This window comes from Aspergillus campestris, assembly GCF_002847485.1.
Source record: "Aspergillus campestris IBT 28561 chromosome Unknown P168scaffold_4, whole genome shotgun sequence".
Lineage (NCBI taxonomy): Eukaryota > Fungi > Ascomycota > Eurotiomycetes > Eurotiales > Aspergillaceae > Aspergillus > Aspergillus campestris.
The window spans coordinates 1,095,634-1,110,021 of record NW_020194339.1 but is presented as its reverse complement, the minus strand read 5'-3'; the positions used below and the strand labels follow the sequence as shown (position 1 = coordinate 1,110,021).

Below are 14,388 nucleotides of genomic sequence, written 5' to 3'. Positions count from 1 at the left end.
AAAGCTTCACCACGAAAATGATAAAGAAAGAGAAAAGGAGAAGAAGGGAAGGAGAAGAGGGCTAAAAACTAAACAACCCACTCCGTCTCTTCCCCAACGGATAAACCACCAACGCAGCAATGAACAGTCCCACGGTAATACCAATAGCCACCTGGACCATCCCATAGCCGAGATCAACGGACCGCTGATCCTGAGACATGTTGATGCCCGTGCCGCCCTGGTTACCCGAGCTGGAGACGTTGCCGCGGATCTCATTGGCGGAGTTGATCCCGCTGATGAGGGAGCCCGAGGCGGCGAGGCCGGAGGGCACGAGGACGAAGATGCCTGGGAGGATGGCGGTTGCGGCGTGGCCGTGCCAGAGGCGGCTGTAGAGGTTGCCGATTGTCCCGAGGGTGAAGGCGCCGACGGTGTTGGCGACTTGGTTGGCGGTGCCGATGCGCTTGGTCACGAAGTAGTTGGCGACGTAGCCTGCTTCGGCGATGGTGACCATGATGGGCGCTTGGCGCCATTTGCCTTGGTTGACGACTAGGAGGCAGGCGGCGAAGGCGGCGACGAAGGGGAAGCGCTGCGCGTATTCGCCGGACCAGGCGGCGTTGGTGTTGGGGCAGGTGAGTTGGGAGGTTGCGCGTCGGTCGATCAGGCCGTAGATGGTTGTGCCGACTGTGATGCCGTAGCCGAGAAAGAGGGAGTAGATGATGGCGTAGACCATGCGGATGGACCCTGCGACGATCTGGTGGGACTGGAGCTCGAGACTGCTGCAGAGGACGGTGTACCCGGGGAGGATGAGCGCGATGCTGGACTGGGCGATGGCGCTGAAGCAGAAGAGGTACTCGCGGTCGCCGGAGGGGTACGTGCGTATAGGGATGCTGCCGAGGGCGCGCGCGATGAAGGAGGTCAGCACGGCGGCGGTGACCTCGAAAACGTTGGAGTAGAGCACGCTGCGCGGCGCGAGGACATGCTGCAGGATGCCCAGCAGGGCGCCGTTGCAGAAAATTATGGGCATGTCGATGGGGCGGGCGTCAAAGGCAAACGGTCCGACCATGGCCGTGGCTAGGCCGTACACTAGGACGATGATCCACTTGTTGAACCGGGGCCGACTTGACATGATCTCGTCCAGCTCCTGTGTGGCCTCCTCAATCCCGATCACATCGTGTACCACGTTCTTGTACACGTTGTGGGTGTCGGCTAGCCGGCCTAGGTCGACGCCCTGCGCAACGCGCACCAGCTTGACCTCCGCCGTGCGCGTGGTCGCATCGTCGAAGGAGATGATCATGCACCCCGGTACGTACAGATACTGGCTGTCGACACCGAGCACCTTGGCGGTCATGTGCATGTACTCTTCCAGGCGGTGGGTCGGCGCCCCGAATTTCATCAGCGCGCGGCACAGGTGCATGATGTACCGCTGCCGCGCGATGATCTCGGCGATCTGCAGCGTCACCCGGATCTCATCCTCCAGCCGCAGATCGGGCTTTTGGCCCTGCTGGTTGCGGCGTTTGGAGGCCGCCGAGAGGGCCGCGCCCGAGGCTGGGCTGCTCAAGGCGCCGCTGCCCCCAACGCCCACCAACGTGGACGTCGACGTGTTCGGTGGTTTCTTGTACCACCGACGCTTCTCGCGCCGCGGGGTCATGGTTTCCGGAGTGAATCCCGGCGTCAGCGTACCGAGGTCATGCGACGCCCGCGGGGTTCGCGGGGTTCGCGGGGTTCGCGGCGACGCGGGCTCGGACTCGGGTGAGGCCGAGTTCTGATTCCGGAGCACCCGCGGCAGGGTCGGTTCCTCGAGGCGGCTATTCAGCCGAATGAGCTGCGTCAGGATGCTCCCGTCCCCACCCTGGGACGGTCTCCGGGACGGCGAGGGTGACGGGCTGTCGGCATCCCGGCGACGGCCAGCCCCCGGGGGCATGGGACGGGACGCTCGCCGGTTGCGGTAGGCACGAATCTGATCCGCCGGCGAATCGTGAGTCATCTCGCGAACGAGCCGATGCGCCTCGGAACTGGAGCGAAGGCGTGGGCCCTCGTCGTCGCCCCGGATGGTCGCTCCCGACAGCCGCCGGTCATAGCTCCCGAGGCGAATGCGCTCCCGTTGATGGCGCGCCTCTTCCTCAGGTTCTTCCCAGTCGGTCAGCGGACGCCCCATGCGCGTCGCCAGCGACCGCGTCCGCTGCAGCACGCCCCGTCCCATGCCCCCGATGCGTTGCGCCACCGATTCTCGCCGCTGCGGCAAATTCTTCTCCGACGGCTCCGGCGTCACCACGTCGGACGCCCGCTGCTCACTCCAGTATGCACCCGACGGTCTCCGCGTTCGGTGCCCTGCTTCGGTGACGTCCACTGAGGACGAGCGGTCTTGTGGCGAGTAGCTCCCATCCCGCGCAGCGTCCATATCTTCGTCCGTCGTGATCTCGCCGTATTCGAACCTCTGGTCGGAACCCCAACGGACACGGTGGCGCTCGCGGCTGGGGCTGCGACGCTGCGAGGAACGGTAGGCCTCATTGTTCCGGTCGACTTCCCCGTCTCGCACGCTATGGTAGCTGATGAGGGAGGCCGGGCTGTCGCTTCGGAAGGGTGACGGTGACATGAGCGTCTGTTTCGCTCTGACGCTGGGTTACATTCATCGAGGATAGGAAGGAGGGAGGGAACTCGAGGATGGAAATGTCCATCAGGTATCACATCGCATCCGGTGTGAAGTTGACCAAAAACCGGTTAGGAAGGAGCGAAATAGTAGAGCGAGAACCGAAATAGGATAGAGCGCCGGGGAAGAAAAGTTTAATTCGGCTGGCTTGAGACAATAGTCTTTGCAATTGTCAATCGGTCCACGATAAATCCGCAGGTGGGAGACGAACGGAAGTCACGCCACCAGACCACCAGGCGGTGGTTGGGCGTCGTTGGTCCGTTAGTATCATGGAGGCGTCTGGACCATGGGCAGAGGAGAATGGGAGGAAAAAAGCGTGCTGTGGAAGACGTCACAAGCGGAGGTATCATGGTTGTAACCTTCTAGACGCGGTCGATGACGTGCGGTTCCAAGACTCTGGGGCTTTCCAAGATGTTGGTCTAGCCATGCTGGGGATGATTCCATTATATATGGACGGGAGGCTGACTTGGTGGATATAGATATCACAGTTGAAGAAGCGAGAAGTAGAGACGAGAAGTAGAGACGAGAAGTAGAGAAAGAGAAGTATGGAAGTGTAGTATAGAAGTGAAGTATAGAAGTGAAGTATAGAAGTGAGGGTGGAGAGAAGTAAAGAAAGAATGACGCAAGATCCGCCGTGGTCAGGTGACGCGATCGGGTCCGCCAGGTCAGGTGATCCACCACCGTCTTGGATCCATTGTTTGTTTCCTCCATATAGTTCATCACTAGATGAAACTTCATCCTGCAGCTATACTGGTCAATTGACAATCGATTAGAGCCGAAAGCACACCTCGTCCCGAGTGGTTTATTAATAGTATAAGCAGTGGGAATGCCAAGCCCAGCAACCGTGGCCTGACTGATGCTGTTCACAATCAATCGGGGAGAAGTATACAGCCTCGATCCCAATGCTATGTATATGCGTATGTATGTGTGGATATAATGTACTAACTACGCCGGAGGATTTCTGAGTGGACAGGCCTTGGCCGCCTCGCACGCTTCATAAACATTCCCCTCCTGGATCAGCCCCATGAACTGCGACACATCGTCCCGGAACACCCGGCGCAGCTTCGAGCAGGCCCCACTGAGGAACACCACCCCGCGACACGATTTGTCCAATGCGTAGCGGAAGAACTGTTCGTTGTCCTTGTTCTCGGGTGTATGGTGGAACTTCGTCTCGATCTGATGTGAGTAGCGGAGGCAGTCGGCGCAGGACACCCCGCGGGTAGAATGAGGGGCGAACTTGCGGAAGATTAGAGCCCCTGGGAATCTGTCAGCTCCCGATCAGTCGTCCAGTCGGACCGAGGGGGCGTGCATACCGGTGATGACGAGGAGGATGAGAGGGAGAATGAGAAACAGTCGTCGGGAGCGCATGATTATTTTTGGAATATTCGGGTGTTTGCAGGACAGCGCTGGCTGGTCAGGATTGGCTGGTCAGAATCGGGCAGGTTGAACAGGATGAGCTGGTTGGGGGTGGAATGCGTCATCGCCAGGTCACCTACTCTGGTCTGTGTCCTCCGGAGTAATATGCCTGCATGGATATTGACAATAGGCCGCACGGTGTTAATTGTGATTGCCTAGTCAGGCGTTCAATTTCCGACCCAGTGGACGAGGTGGAGATGGATCCGACGGATGCCAAAAATAGGAAAACCGACACAAATAACAGAAGAAAGAAAGGAAATCATCCAACGGTATAAGACGGATTCGAACCAGGCAACAGGATCAGCGAGTGGAAATAACCAACGCCCTGATGAGGATATCCACGGACCGGGGCGGAGTTATCTTCGCGTCCTTCGGGTCCAGCACCGCCTCAGTTTGAACACTGCCCAGTGCCCTGAGTGGCAAAGGTGGGTCTGACTGCAGCGATGGGTGCGATAGGTCAGTTTCATAACAATTAATTGACCAAGGGACCCACTAGCGTTGATCGCAATAGGGGTATATATATCCATCATCTCTCTCCCCACACATTTAACAGAACTAGTACTTCCACGAACATCCTTCTCCAACGATTCTCACGACTACACGATTACTACCATCTACTACTCTTACTCCTACCACTACTATCCATCAATTCAATCTAAACAACCACCAAAATGTATCTCAAATCCATCCTCCTGACCACCCTCCTCACCACCTCCGTCTCGGCCTCCGCCTTCGCCAGCCCTGACGAAATCGCCGACATCATCTCCGGCGCGGGTGACGCTGCCAATACCGCCGTTGCCGGCGGCGAGTCAGTCGCCAGCAACGTCCGCGAGGCTGCCACGAGCATCGCCTCGGATGGCGCCGACGCCGCCTCCACTCTGACCTCCAAGGGTGCCGACGCCGTCGCCTCCGTAACCTCCAAGGGCGACTCTATCGCGTCCGACGCCTCCTCCAAGGGCGAGTCCATCGCTTCTGACGCCTCCTCCAAGGGCGACTCCATCGCCTCGGACGCTTCCTCCATCGGGTCCGACGCTTCCTCCCGCATCCACGAAGTGACCACCACCGACAGCGACGGCAAGCCGACCACCTCCACGAGCCTGGGCCCCAAGGAGACCGGCGCGGAGGCCACTGAGTCGGCCTCGCCGTCCAACTCCGATTCCGAGGGATCGAAGCCCTCCGGCAGTGAGGGCGCCGGTAATGCCCAGGCCACGGTCGGCCTGGGCGTCGCTGGTGTGGCCGGCCTGCTGGGTGTGATGGCCGTGTTGTAAATTCCTTAAACTCGCTTTTTGATTGCTGTTTTTCTGGGATTATAGAGAGTTTAATTGGGGATGAAATTGGACATATACCCCGCGTCGGCCGAGAGATGGTCTTGCTGTGTTTTCTGGTATCGTTTGTACACATAGGATACGCTATTATCTACATATTATATCCACATATTTACTACCTACACTGTTGAATCTACGTAATTAGGGACAAGGTTCAAATTTAATCTGATGTTAGGGTATTGTATTCAGGCGTAGGATGGTTTCTCCTGCGCGGATACGACCACGCTCTGGTCCACCGTCATCAGTGGCCCACGGTACCACTTCCGCGCGGACACGAAGTAGTACGTCATGCAGGCGATCCAGACGAACCCGTTGATCACGATCGTGTAGTTCATGTCGGCGGCTGCATCAGTAGATAAAATTAGTAAGTAGCCAACAAAGTAAAGACGCATGTAATGTTTGAAAAGGGAAACGTACGACCCGGATTCGGTCCCGTCGTAGGAAACATCGACAGCAACAAGCCAAAAGCCAACCACGCGACCGCGACGACAGCGATCGGCCGACTCAGCCTCCCAGTGGAGAACGCGCCAGGCTGGAATCTTCGGTTCCACACCAGCCGACACAGAATGGGCGTTCCCCACGCGACGTAGTTGCTCGCGACGAAGAGCGAGAACAGTGCCTGCGCCGCGACGGAGTTGATTAGACACAGCAGGCCGAAGACGATACACACGGCGACGAGGCCGACGATAGCGCGCACAGGCTGGAAGCGCACGCGCCGACTAACATGCCGGAAGTAGCCTGAGAAGGGGAGCGCGCCGTCGCGGGCAAAGGCCCAAGCCTGGCGCGACATGGCGGTGATGAGGGAGAGGCCGATGAGGAACTGGATGACGATGAGGACGGCCATGAAGCCCAGCGCGCCGCGGCGGCCGAGCGCGTCGAAGTAGATCTGCGCCATGGGCTGGCCGAAGGGGGTAGCTGCTGTTGCGGCGACGTCGGGGCTCATCGTTGCGGCGAGGACGGAGAGCACGACGAAGCCGAGGACGCAGGCGCAGCCGGCGGACCAGATGATGCCGAGGGGTACGGCTTTGGCTGCGTGGAGGGCTTCCTCGCTCATGTGTACGCATGAGTCGAAGAATCCGATTGACCAGATTGGGGCTAGGAAGGAGAGGATGAAGGACCAGCCTTGCGGCCAGGTGGTTAGGTTCTCGAGGTGCCCGAAGACCCAGGAGCCCGGGTTGAGGGGCTCACCGCGGGCGAGCTTGCCTGTGGGGAGGGCGATGACTGTGGCGATGATGACGGCAATGTTGAAGAAGATGCAGAAGGTTTGGATGCGGTTCATGATGCGCCCGGCGAAGATACCGCATAGTGCGTGGAGGAGGATGAAAAATACGTATACGCCGTAGATGACGCCGTTGGAGGCGCTCCAGGTGCCGTCGCGCGCGATGGAGACGCAGGCTAGTACCATCAGTGAGAGCGTGTAGTCCACGCTGCACATGCCGCCGATGAGGCCCAGCGTGTTGCTGTACCCGACTAGGAACGAGAGGGCGTTCTTGTAGCGGTCGCCGGCGAAGTGGTGCGTCCACCAGTAGAGGCCGCCTGCGGTGGGCATCGCCGATGCCATGTCGGCCATGGCGAGGCCCACGAAGAAGATCAAGATGCTCGCGGTGAACCAGCCCTGTTATATGGTCAGATCTAAACCTCCCGATATCATACGTCTCCTGCAACTTAATCATACCCAGACCATTCCGGCCGGTCCGGCCGGCAGTGAGAAGGCGATGGTGGAGGCGATCGAGGGAACTAGCCCCATGATGCTAAAGGCGACGGCGAAGATCTGCACGGTCGAGTACTGGCGCTTGAGTTCCTGCTTGTAGCCCATGGTCGCTACATCACCTCATGAGTTTCTTCTGCCCTCCGTACTGCGACCGACACTGAAGGGGGACCAGTCCACGATACCTAAGAGTTGCATATCCCCCGCATCTGCCAGCCCAACATCGTCGGTCGACGCCTCGTCGGCCCCGATCGAACCGATATCATTTTTATCCATGGTATGGAAGAGGTATTGGAAGAAATGAGACGGTCAAGTGGCAGGCGGGAACGTCATGACGGTTCGCTATTTCCCATGAGGAGGAGCAGGGAGGGCAAGTTGAAACTCGTGCGATCAGACCGAGCGGGTTGAGCAAGGGGCCTGTGGAGCATAGAGTTTAATACATCGACTACAATGATATTATTGGCGCCGATCATCCTCTTGCTTTCCATAACGTGGCCCAACCCGGGAGAGATTGTCTTCTTCAGTATGGAAATCCAATTAGAAGCTCCTATCAACTCCACTGTGGCGATCGCTCTTGAGGAACGAGTGGATGACGGAGTTGGGGATCGCACTCGAACATCGCAACGGTACATCCACTGTCGAAATAGACCGTCTGTCGGAAGGATCCCATTTCTGCGGCCGAGCCTCGAGAATATGGACAGACTTCAGGGTAATCGAAGTCTACGCAGGAGTCGACCGCAAAGGCCGATCTAATGCTGCCAATCCAACCAAGCTTCCGTTCGTTTTGTGAGATAAATTTCATTGCCTTGCCTACGTCGTAGCCTGGGCATGAATATGTCATGGCATTCAACACTATTCCCCCCACCTGTTCGCTCCACCTGTTCACTCCAAAAGTTATAATCACACAATAGCAAAGGACACAGTTTCAAGTCAAGCTCGCATCATGTCGGGTCGGTCCGAATCCTGTGGATGAGAGTGGAGGTGCGGCAGACGAACGATGGAGCCACCTCGCGACCCCCCTCGCTCGGTTTGTGCGTGCATATTACACAATAGGACAGATCTTAGTTCCCGTACGAGTCCATGACCGTGGTATAGTCGAGGTCGACCACACGAGAAGCTAAACCTGTTCCGGTCCATGCGCAATGTTTGGAGTCACCGTGTTAGCTCCGTTGCTCCTGGTCCCGTGCGGCGATTGCCCGCGGTTGAGGGTGGTGGCATCGGAGTAGGCGCGCGATTGTCGACCATTGAAAGAATCTTCTGACCCCCCCTTGGCCTCATACTCGTTGTAATCCTGGCCGGGGTTGACGCCTTGCCAGTCGAAAAGCGACAGGAAACCGTAGAACCCGCAGGCCAGCAGCGACCCGAGCAAAGGTCCGACCCAGTAGATCCAGTGGTATCCGGGAAAGCTACGATTGATCACGTCCGGGCCCAGCGAGCGGGCAGGATTGAGGGAGCCGCCGGTGTAGTAGTCGCCTAGATCAGTCAATCTCTGCGGTATACGGAGAAAAGCACCGGAAGGGGTCGTGGAATACCGATCATCTCCGTCACGAAGAAAGCCAGGCCAATGCCGACTGGTGCCAAAAAGGTCGACTTGTGCTTGACGACCGCCAGCATGATGACCACCAGCACCAGCTGCGCCGTGAGGAACATCTCGATGAACAAGCCCTGTGAGATGGAAGCGCCGCCGCCGAGCCGTGTAGACACGTTCAGAGGGCCCGGGAACAGCGCGCTAACCACACCGGCCGCCGCGATGCCAGCCACGATCTGCGCTCCGAAGACAAGCAGGCCACGAAATAGGGGTAGGCCGCCGCACAGACAGAGAGCTAACGTGACCTATCGCTCATATATACCTGATCAGCATCTCGCTCCAGGCTGCCTGGCGAGGGAACGGGTGAGGTTGAAATATACAGAAGGATTAAATAGCCCACCCGTCACGCGATAAAACGCCCAAACATTGACCATCAGGGAGAACCCAAAGGAGAGCGCCGAATACAGCAAATTCTGGGTATCCGGGGGCGACCCATCCGGCGGCTTGGGTGTTTGAGAGACCTGGGTGCCGGCAAACGAGAAGAACAGAAACATAAATGTGCCGACAAACTCGCCCACGGCCGCGACGAAGCTGTAGCGCCATGTGTTGGCTAGACCTAGCATTGGTAGCCGGTTTTGGTTCGAGCTGGATACCTGGCTCAACTTGCCACTGCCTCTGCGGGACAGCCACTTCGAGAGCGCCATGGTGAGTGTGGATGGTGGAGGATATGGGTAAAAAATGCACAATGCACAATGAACAATGAACAATGTGCCAGCAACCACACAAAATATGAGCCGGGGGTCATATGCTAGCCTTGCAGTAGACCTTTATACTCCTTGAGTTCCCTCGACTCCATACTCCTGGGTTTTCTAGCGACGTCATGACTGCTGGGGATCGTGAACTCTGTTGGTCCGTCCAGTCCGCCAGTGGAAAGGATATCCGCAAACATCCATCCTCATACAGATAGAGTGATCATTTCTTTGTGGGCACGCGGCCCACCCAGGTCTCTGGGAGCGGATCTCGACGGGCAGGTCAGTCATTGTCGATGCAAGAGATTAGGTAAAGCAGCCTTCCACTAAGAGGGTTTGTACCAATGACTATATCATTCTTTTACAATTTGGGGTAGTAGCAATTCCCAATGAGGCCCCACCCGGAGAGTTTGGTTTGTTTGGGATGGGATGGAAGTGAGAGATGAAAGATGTAGATATACCAGATCGTGGATCTTTTATCCGATCAGCCAGCGTGAGATGTGCTATGCTATGCTGTGGTGTTATGCTATGCTGTGAGCCATTACTAATTATGGATCAATTCATGACTCAGCACTGAGTCATTACCAGTCTTGTTCTGACTCAGCCCTGACTCAGCATCTTCCTCCCTCCACTTCACTTCATCCCACCATCCTCTCTATCCAATCCATGATTTCACATCCCAGAACCAAGACCCCACTCACCTACTCTATTCATCCAGTTGCTCCACTCCAGGGTCATGCATTCACCACCCCCGAATCCGTTTGTCGGATTCCCAATCATGATTCCCTTTATTGGCCACCTCAGACCTCGCCGAGCTATCACCCCACTCTCCCTAAATCTCCCGGCAGCAAGGAGAGTGGGCTGATGATGTGTAATACGTGTCTAGCCCCAAAGAAAGTACCGCATGATGGAGCCATCAATGCTTCAAGGGTCTGGGCAGATAACATCAATACACAGGGTCGGATGTGAGACAAGCATTGAAGTGATAATGGAGAGCTTTCCTATAGGGTGCCTGAGCTCGAAGGCAGATAGTTATATCTACCTATCTATCTCCCTGGTCGACACCCAGGTTGATATCGGTCGAATTTTCATGCTTGGCTGCCAACCAAGTGACCCGCCCAATCACTGTCATAGAAAACTCAATCCTCCGCGGAGATGTAATCGCTAGGTCGGGATCCAGTCATTTCCATTATAAGAAAAGGACAAGAAAAAAATCACCCAACACGTCGTGCAGAATGGGCTGACAAGGGGTTTGTATTTCGATGCGACAAATTGACAATTCTGTATAAATACCCCATAAAAGCCCTGGGACTTGCTTTTCCCCATCCCTCGTCGCAAACAGACTCACAAAGCATTGCATCACTCCACACTCCACAATGTCCCTCACCCCCGACCAAGTCGGCCTGATCAAGGCCACCGTGCCTATCCTCCGGGAACACGGCGTTACGATCACCGCTACTTTCTATAAGAATATGTTGGCCGCCCACCCAGAGCTGCACGCGGTCTTTAACACCGCCAACCAAGTCAATGGTCACCAACCCAAGGCTTTAGCCGGCGCCCTCTTCGCCTATGCGTCTCACATCGATGATCTGGGTGCTCTGGGCCCGGCCGTCGAGCTGATCTGCCACAAGCACGCGTCGCTCTACATCCAGCCCGAGCAGTACGACATCGTGGGTAAATACTTGCTGGAGGCCATGGGTCAAGTGCTGGGCAGCGCCCTCACTCCGGAGATTCTGGACGCCTGGGCCACGGCCTACTGGCAGCTGGCCAAGATCATGATTGGCCGCGAGGCTGAGCTGTACCGCGAGAGCGAAGGCTGGACTCAATTCCGTGACTTCCGCGTCGCTGCCAAGGTTCCCGAGTCCGCCGAGATCACCTCCTTCCACCTGGCTCCCGTCGACGGCCAGCCCCTGCCCAAGTTCCAACCGGGCCAGTACATCTCCATCCAGCTGTTTGTGCCGGATCTCAAATACCCCCAGGCGCGCCAGTATTCGCTGAGTGATGCTCCCCACGCCGACCACTATCGCATCAGCGTCCGCAAGCATCCCGGTCTTGACCCCAGCAACCCCGGCGCCAGGGCCAACCCGGGATACGTGTCCAACTTGCTGCACGCCAACGTGCAAGAGGGCGACGTGCTGAAGGTGTCGCATCCCTACGGCGACTTCTTCTTCCGCGACGAACTCGCCGGCAAGAATCCCATCGTTTTGCTGGGTGCCGGCGTGGGCCTCACCCCCCTCATGTCCATTCTCAACACCCTCGCCGGCAAAACGGCACCCGACCGCCCGGTCACGTTCATCCACGGGGCCCGCACGGCGCGGGCGCGGGCCTTCCACGGGTACGTCCAGGGGCTGAAGGAGAAGATTCCCTCGCTCAAGACGACCTTCTTCAACAGCGAGCCCGCCGCCGACGAGACCGCCGGCGTTGACTACGATAGGGCGGGCCGCATCTCCATGCCGCTGCTGGACCGTAGCGCGGACTTGCACCTGGACGACTCTACCACCGGGTATTACGTGTGTGGGCCTGAGAGCTTTATGGTCGATATGCGGGCGTGGTTGCGCGAACAGGGTGTCGGTGACGACCGACTCAATCTTGAGTTGTTCGGCACTGGCGGTGTGCCGGCTTGATTTTGTTTACGAATGCCAGTGCTTGGGAGTTTGGTAATAGGTCTCCGCCACTCTACCGAATATTGTTTGACGAGACATGAGCATATGATACACTTTGCGTCTTTTTCCCCCAAACACCGTTCCCTTTTTATTGTCCTTGCATAGTTAGACTTTGCTTATTATGTAGGTAGACTATTGCTGATGTTATTTACTTCGCCGCAGAGTATGTCAACAAGGATCGCTTTGCAGAAAGAACCTTGAATCCTGGCTATTTCTTTTCTTTTCCTTTCCCCTTCTTTTGAGATCGGGTCGCTCTTCACTAAAGACAACGTAGTTTTCGGGGATCTTCATGTGTCAACCGGCAATGACTATTCTACACAGACACTGGTCTGTCGATTTGTGCTTATGTACAAGCTGATCTATAGCACCGGTTTCCCCCAAGTATATGTATATCATATCAATCGCGCAACTGAAGCCGAATCCTGAATCCTCTCAGCGGAAAATGGAGCACAGCCGTAGGTTCAGCATAACTGTCAGCCGGTACCACGCTTCGGCCGACCGCTCTGGCGTCCAACGATTTCAGAAAACTGTCACAACCCCACTCAGGATTGCGTCCACCTCCACAGGGAGGCATAATCTTATACACTGCCCGCCCGTCGCGCCCCCTCTGGGCCCCCCACGCGACAAACGTCGCACTCTCCAAGTTAGCACCTGGATTTGTACTATAAAAGGCCCAGGAGGCCATGACCTCGCCGCAGGACGCGCCGGTCCGGTGCTGGGCCTGACCCTGACCATCTCCCTCGCCCGCGTCCTGGGCCTCTCTTTCACTAGCCTGATAACAGTTCCAGAGCGCCTCCTGCACCCCGGCAGGGACATTGGGATTGGTTTTAGGATCTGCCTTGTTGTTGCGATCGGCGTACACAGTGAGCCCTGAGCCCTTGAGGGACGAGAAGAAGTAGACTTTGTTGTCTACCGCTAAGCCCGTCATGGAGCCGGGGCGTTTTGACTCGGGAACTTTGTCTCTTGTCGCGTACCAGATCATCAGGTCGTAAGCGTCGCGTGTCATTGCTACCAGCTCTTTGTCGCTTGGCGGTCCAGGGAGCTGCGCAGCGCCGGACCACAGGAACGAGTCTTGACGTCGTGCGGGGACTGCCTGTCCGGGCGGCCGTATCGTTTCGTCGCGCCTGAGGCTTAGGGCGGTGTCTGGTCTAGGGGCTTGTTCGGCTGCTGCGTCTGCTCCGTCTTGGCGCGCTTGAAGGTCTCTCTTGTCGTGGAGGGACAGGCCCGTGGCATCGCGGGCGAAGACCACCCCCAGGAGGAGGGTGAGGAGGAGAAGGAGGAACTTGGGTGCCAACATGGTGATTGACTGGTATTGGCCGGTCCGAGACGGTATGGAAGCGACTCAACCGGAACTCCGCTGGCTGGAGAAGGACAGAAATTGAACTTGGAGAGCTTGATGCAAGAGAGACGTCCTCACGGGCTTCTTAAGAGAGACACCTTCTGACTATGCTTGAGAGGACACAGTCAAAAGTCTTGACATTCCCTCTAGCAGGAACTCATAGCTATCCTTCTCCGATCCCGAGCCTGCTGTTGCCCGGCGTTTCATCCTGCCAGAGACTACAAGATCATGTCAATCTTAAGGAAAGTAATAACGACAAGCATTCCTGCACATCCATCATGGCTCCATACCGGGCTCTCAAATCCTTCCGTCTGCGAGCTCGAGTCCAACATAGGGCAAGCATCTGGTTCCTCCTAGACTAGTCCTAGCTAGCATCTTGCAAGACAGCACGCCTTCTTTCACAGCCACTGAGTCTAAACAAGCCAAGTCCAAACAGCATCGATTGATATTGATCCTCCCCACGAGATCGTCAACCATGGGCCGGGGCCCGCACTCACATCCGCTCCCGGAAGGATTTGGACCCATGCCCTAGCTCCAGCACTAATCCAGTCCGTTCCCCCCGAGGGGCGCACACAGGGCGTAATGGCTGCGCATCGATCGATTTTCGCCCGAAGGCTTTCAAAGGAATAGGGATTTTGGATGGATGCTGCAGGAAGGGGCGGCAGGATTGTGTGCTGCCTTTTGGCGGGCCCGATTGCTTGAATTCCATAGGGTTATACGACTTATGGTTGTTTTGCACTGTATCTTGGGTCGAAGCGGTATGAAAGAGGATTTCTGCCACTTGCTTTGACAATGAGTCCTATTCCAATACGATTTTGATTTTGATTCTGATCGTATCGTTTAACGGTGCTGGCGTCAGTGTCAGCCGCAAACTCACCCAGTACAATCCCATATATTGAAAGCCACCCCTGCATATGAAAGGGTCGCCCTGCCGGCGTACAAGCTTAATTTCCCTCTCCGACACAGTATCTCTAGTGTTGAGATCGGGGCGTACCAAAGTCCGGGTGGCTCTAGAAACATGCACAAGGATCAAG

The 14,388-nt window shown here is 56.7% G+C and overlaps 7 protein-coding genes across 7 annotated transcripts; 2 read left to right on the top strand and 5 right to left on the bottom strand.

Annotated features, from left to right (window-relative positions):
• Nucleotides 1-61: 61 nt before the first annotated feature.
• P168DRAFT_233479 (DUF1212-domain-containing protein) lies at nucleotides 62-1,900 on the bottom strand (the record flags this gene model as incomplete). Its single annotated transcript, XM_024833367.1, has 1 exon — nucleotides 62-1,900. The coding sequence occupies one exon, from the start codon at nucleotides 1,898-1,900 to the stop codon at nucleotides 62-64; it is 1,839 nt and encodes a 612-aa protein (XP_024694288.1).
• Nucleotides 1,901-3,571: 1,671 nt separating this feature from the next.
• P168DRAFT_317216 (uncharacterized protein) lies at nucleotides 3,572-3,994 on the bottom strand (the record flags this gene model as incomplete). Its single annotated transcript, XM_024840087.1, has 2 exons — nucleotides 3,572-3,882; nucleotides 3,940-3,994. 2 exons carry the CDS (start codon nucleotides 3,992-3,994, stop codon nucleotides 3,572-3,574), a joined length of 366 nt encoding a protein of 121 aa, XP_024694287.1.
• A 606-nt stretch (nucleotides 3,995-4,600) lies between these two features.
• P168DRAFT_289136 (putative GPI anchored protein) lies at nucleotides 4,601-5,422 on the top strand. The gene has a single exon (XM_024836929.1). The coding sequence runs from the start codon at nucleotides 4,714-4,716 to the stop codon at nucleotides 5,308-5,310; it is 597 nt and encodes a 198-aa protein (XP_024694286.1). The 5' UTR covers nucleotides 4,601-4,713; the 3' UTR covers nucleotides 5,311-5,422.
• A 130-nt stretch (nucleotides 5,423-5,552) lies between these two features.
• P168DRAFT_266386 (putative GABA permease (Uga4)) lies at nucleotides 5,553-7,352 on the bottom strand (the record flags this gene model as incomplete). The annotated part of the gene is made up of 4 exons (XM_024834968.1): nucleotides 5,553-5,710; nucleotides 5,785-6,982; nucleotides 7,043-7,188; nucleotides 7,261-7,352. Coding segments are annotated over 4 exons (1,594 nt in total), but the record flags the coding sequence as incomplete, so codon positions are not given.
• Nucleotides 7,353-8,192: 840 nt separating this feature from the next.
• Nucleotides 8,193-9,307, bottom strand: P168DRAFT_232811 (aquaporin; the record flags this gene model as incomplete). The annotated part of the gene is made up of 3 exons (XM_024833336.1): nucleotides 8,193-8,548; nucleotides 8,608-8,908; nucleotides 8,984-9,307. The coding sequence occupies 3 exons, from the start codon at nucleotides 9,305-9,307 to the stop codon at nucleotides 8,193-8,195; spliced, it is 981 nt and encodes a 326-aa protein (XP_024694284.1).
• Nucleotides 9,308-10,728: 1,421 nt separating this feature from the next.
• Nucleotides 10,729-11,976, top strand: fhpA (flavohemoprotein; the record flags this gene model as incomplete). The annotated part of the gene is made up of 1 exon (XM_024840086.1): nucleotides 10,729-11,976. The coding sequence occupies one exon, from the start codon at nucleotides 10,729-10,731 to the stop codon at nucleotides 11,974-11,976; it is 1,248 nt and encodes a 415-aa protein (XP_024694283.1).
• A 436-nt stretch (nucleotides 11,977-12,412) lies between these two features.
• Nucleotides 12,413-13,312, bottom strand: P168DRAFT_317211 (uncharacterized protein; the record flags this gene model as incomplete). Its single annotated transcript, XM_024840085.1, has 1 exon — nucleotides 12,413-13,312. One exon carries the CDS (start codon nucleotides 13,310-13,312, stop codon nucleotides 12,413-12,415), a length of 900 nt encoding a protein of 299 aa, XP_024694282.1.
• Between the last annotated feature and the right edge of the window lie 1,076 nt (nucleotides 13,313-14,388).

Excerpts from the sequence above, each read along its gene's own strand:
- P168DRAFT_289136 (XM_024836929.1), top strand. The coding sequence starts at position 4,714 with ATGTATCTCAAATCCATCCTCCTGACCACCCTCCTCACCACCTCCGTC.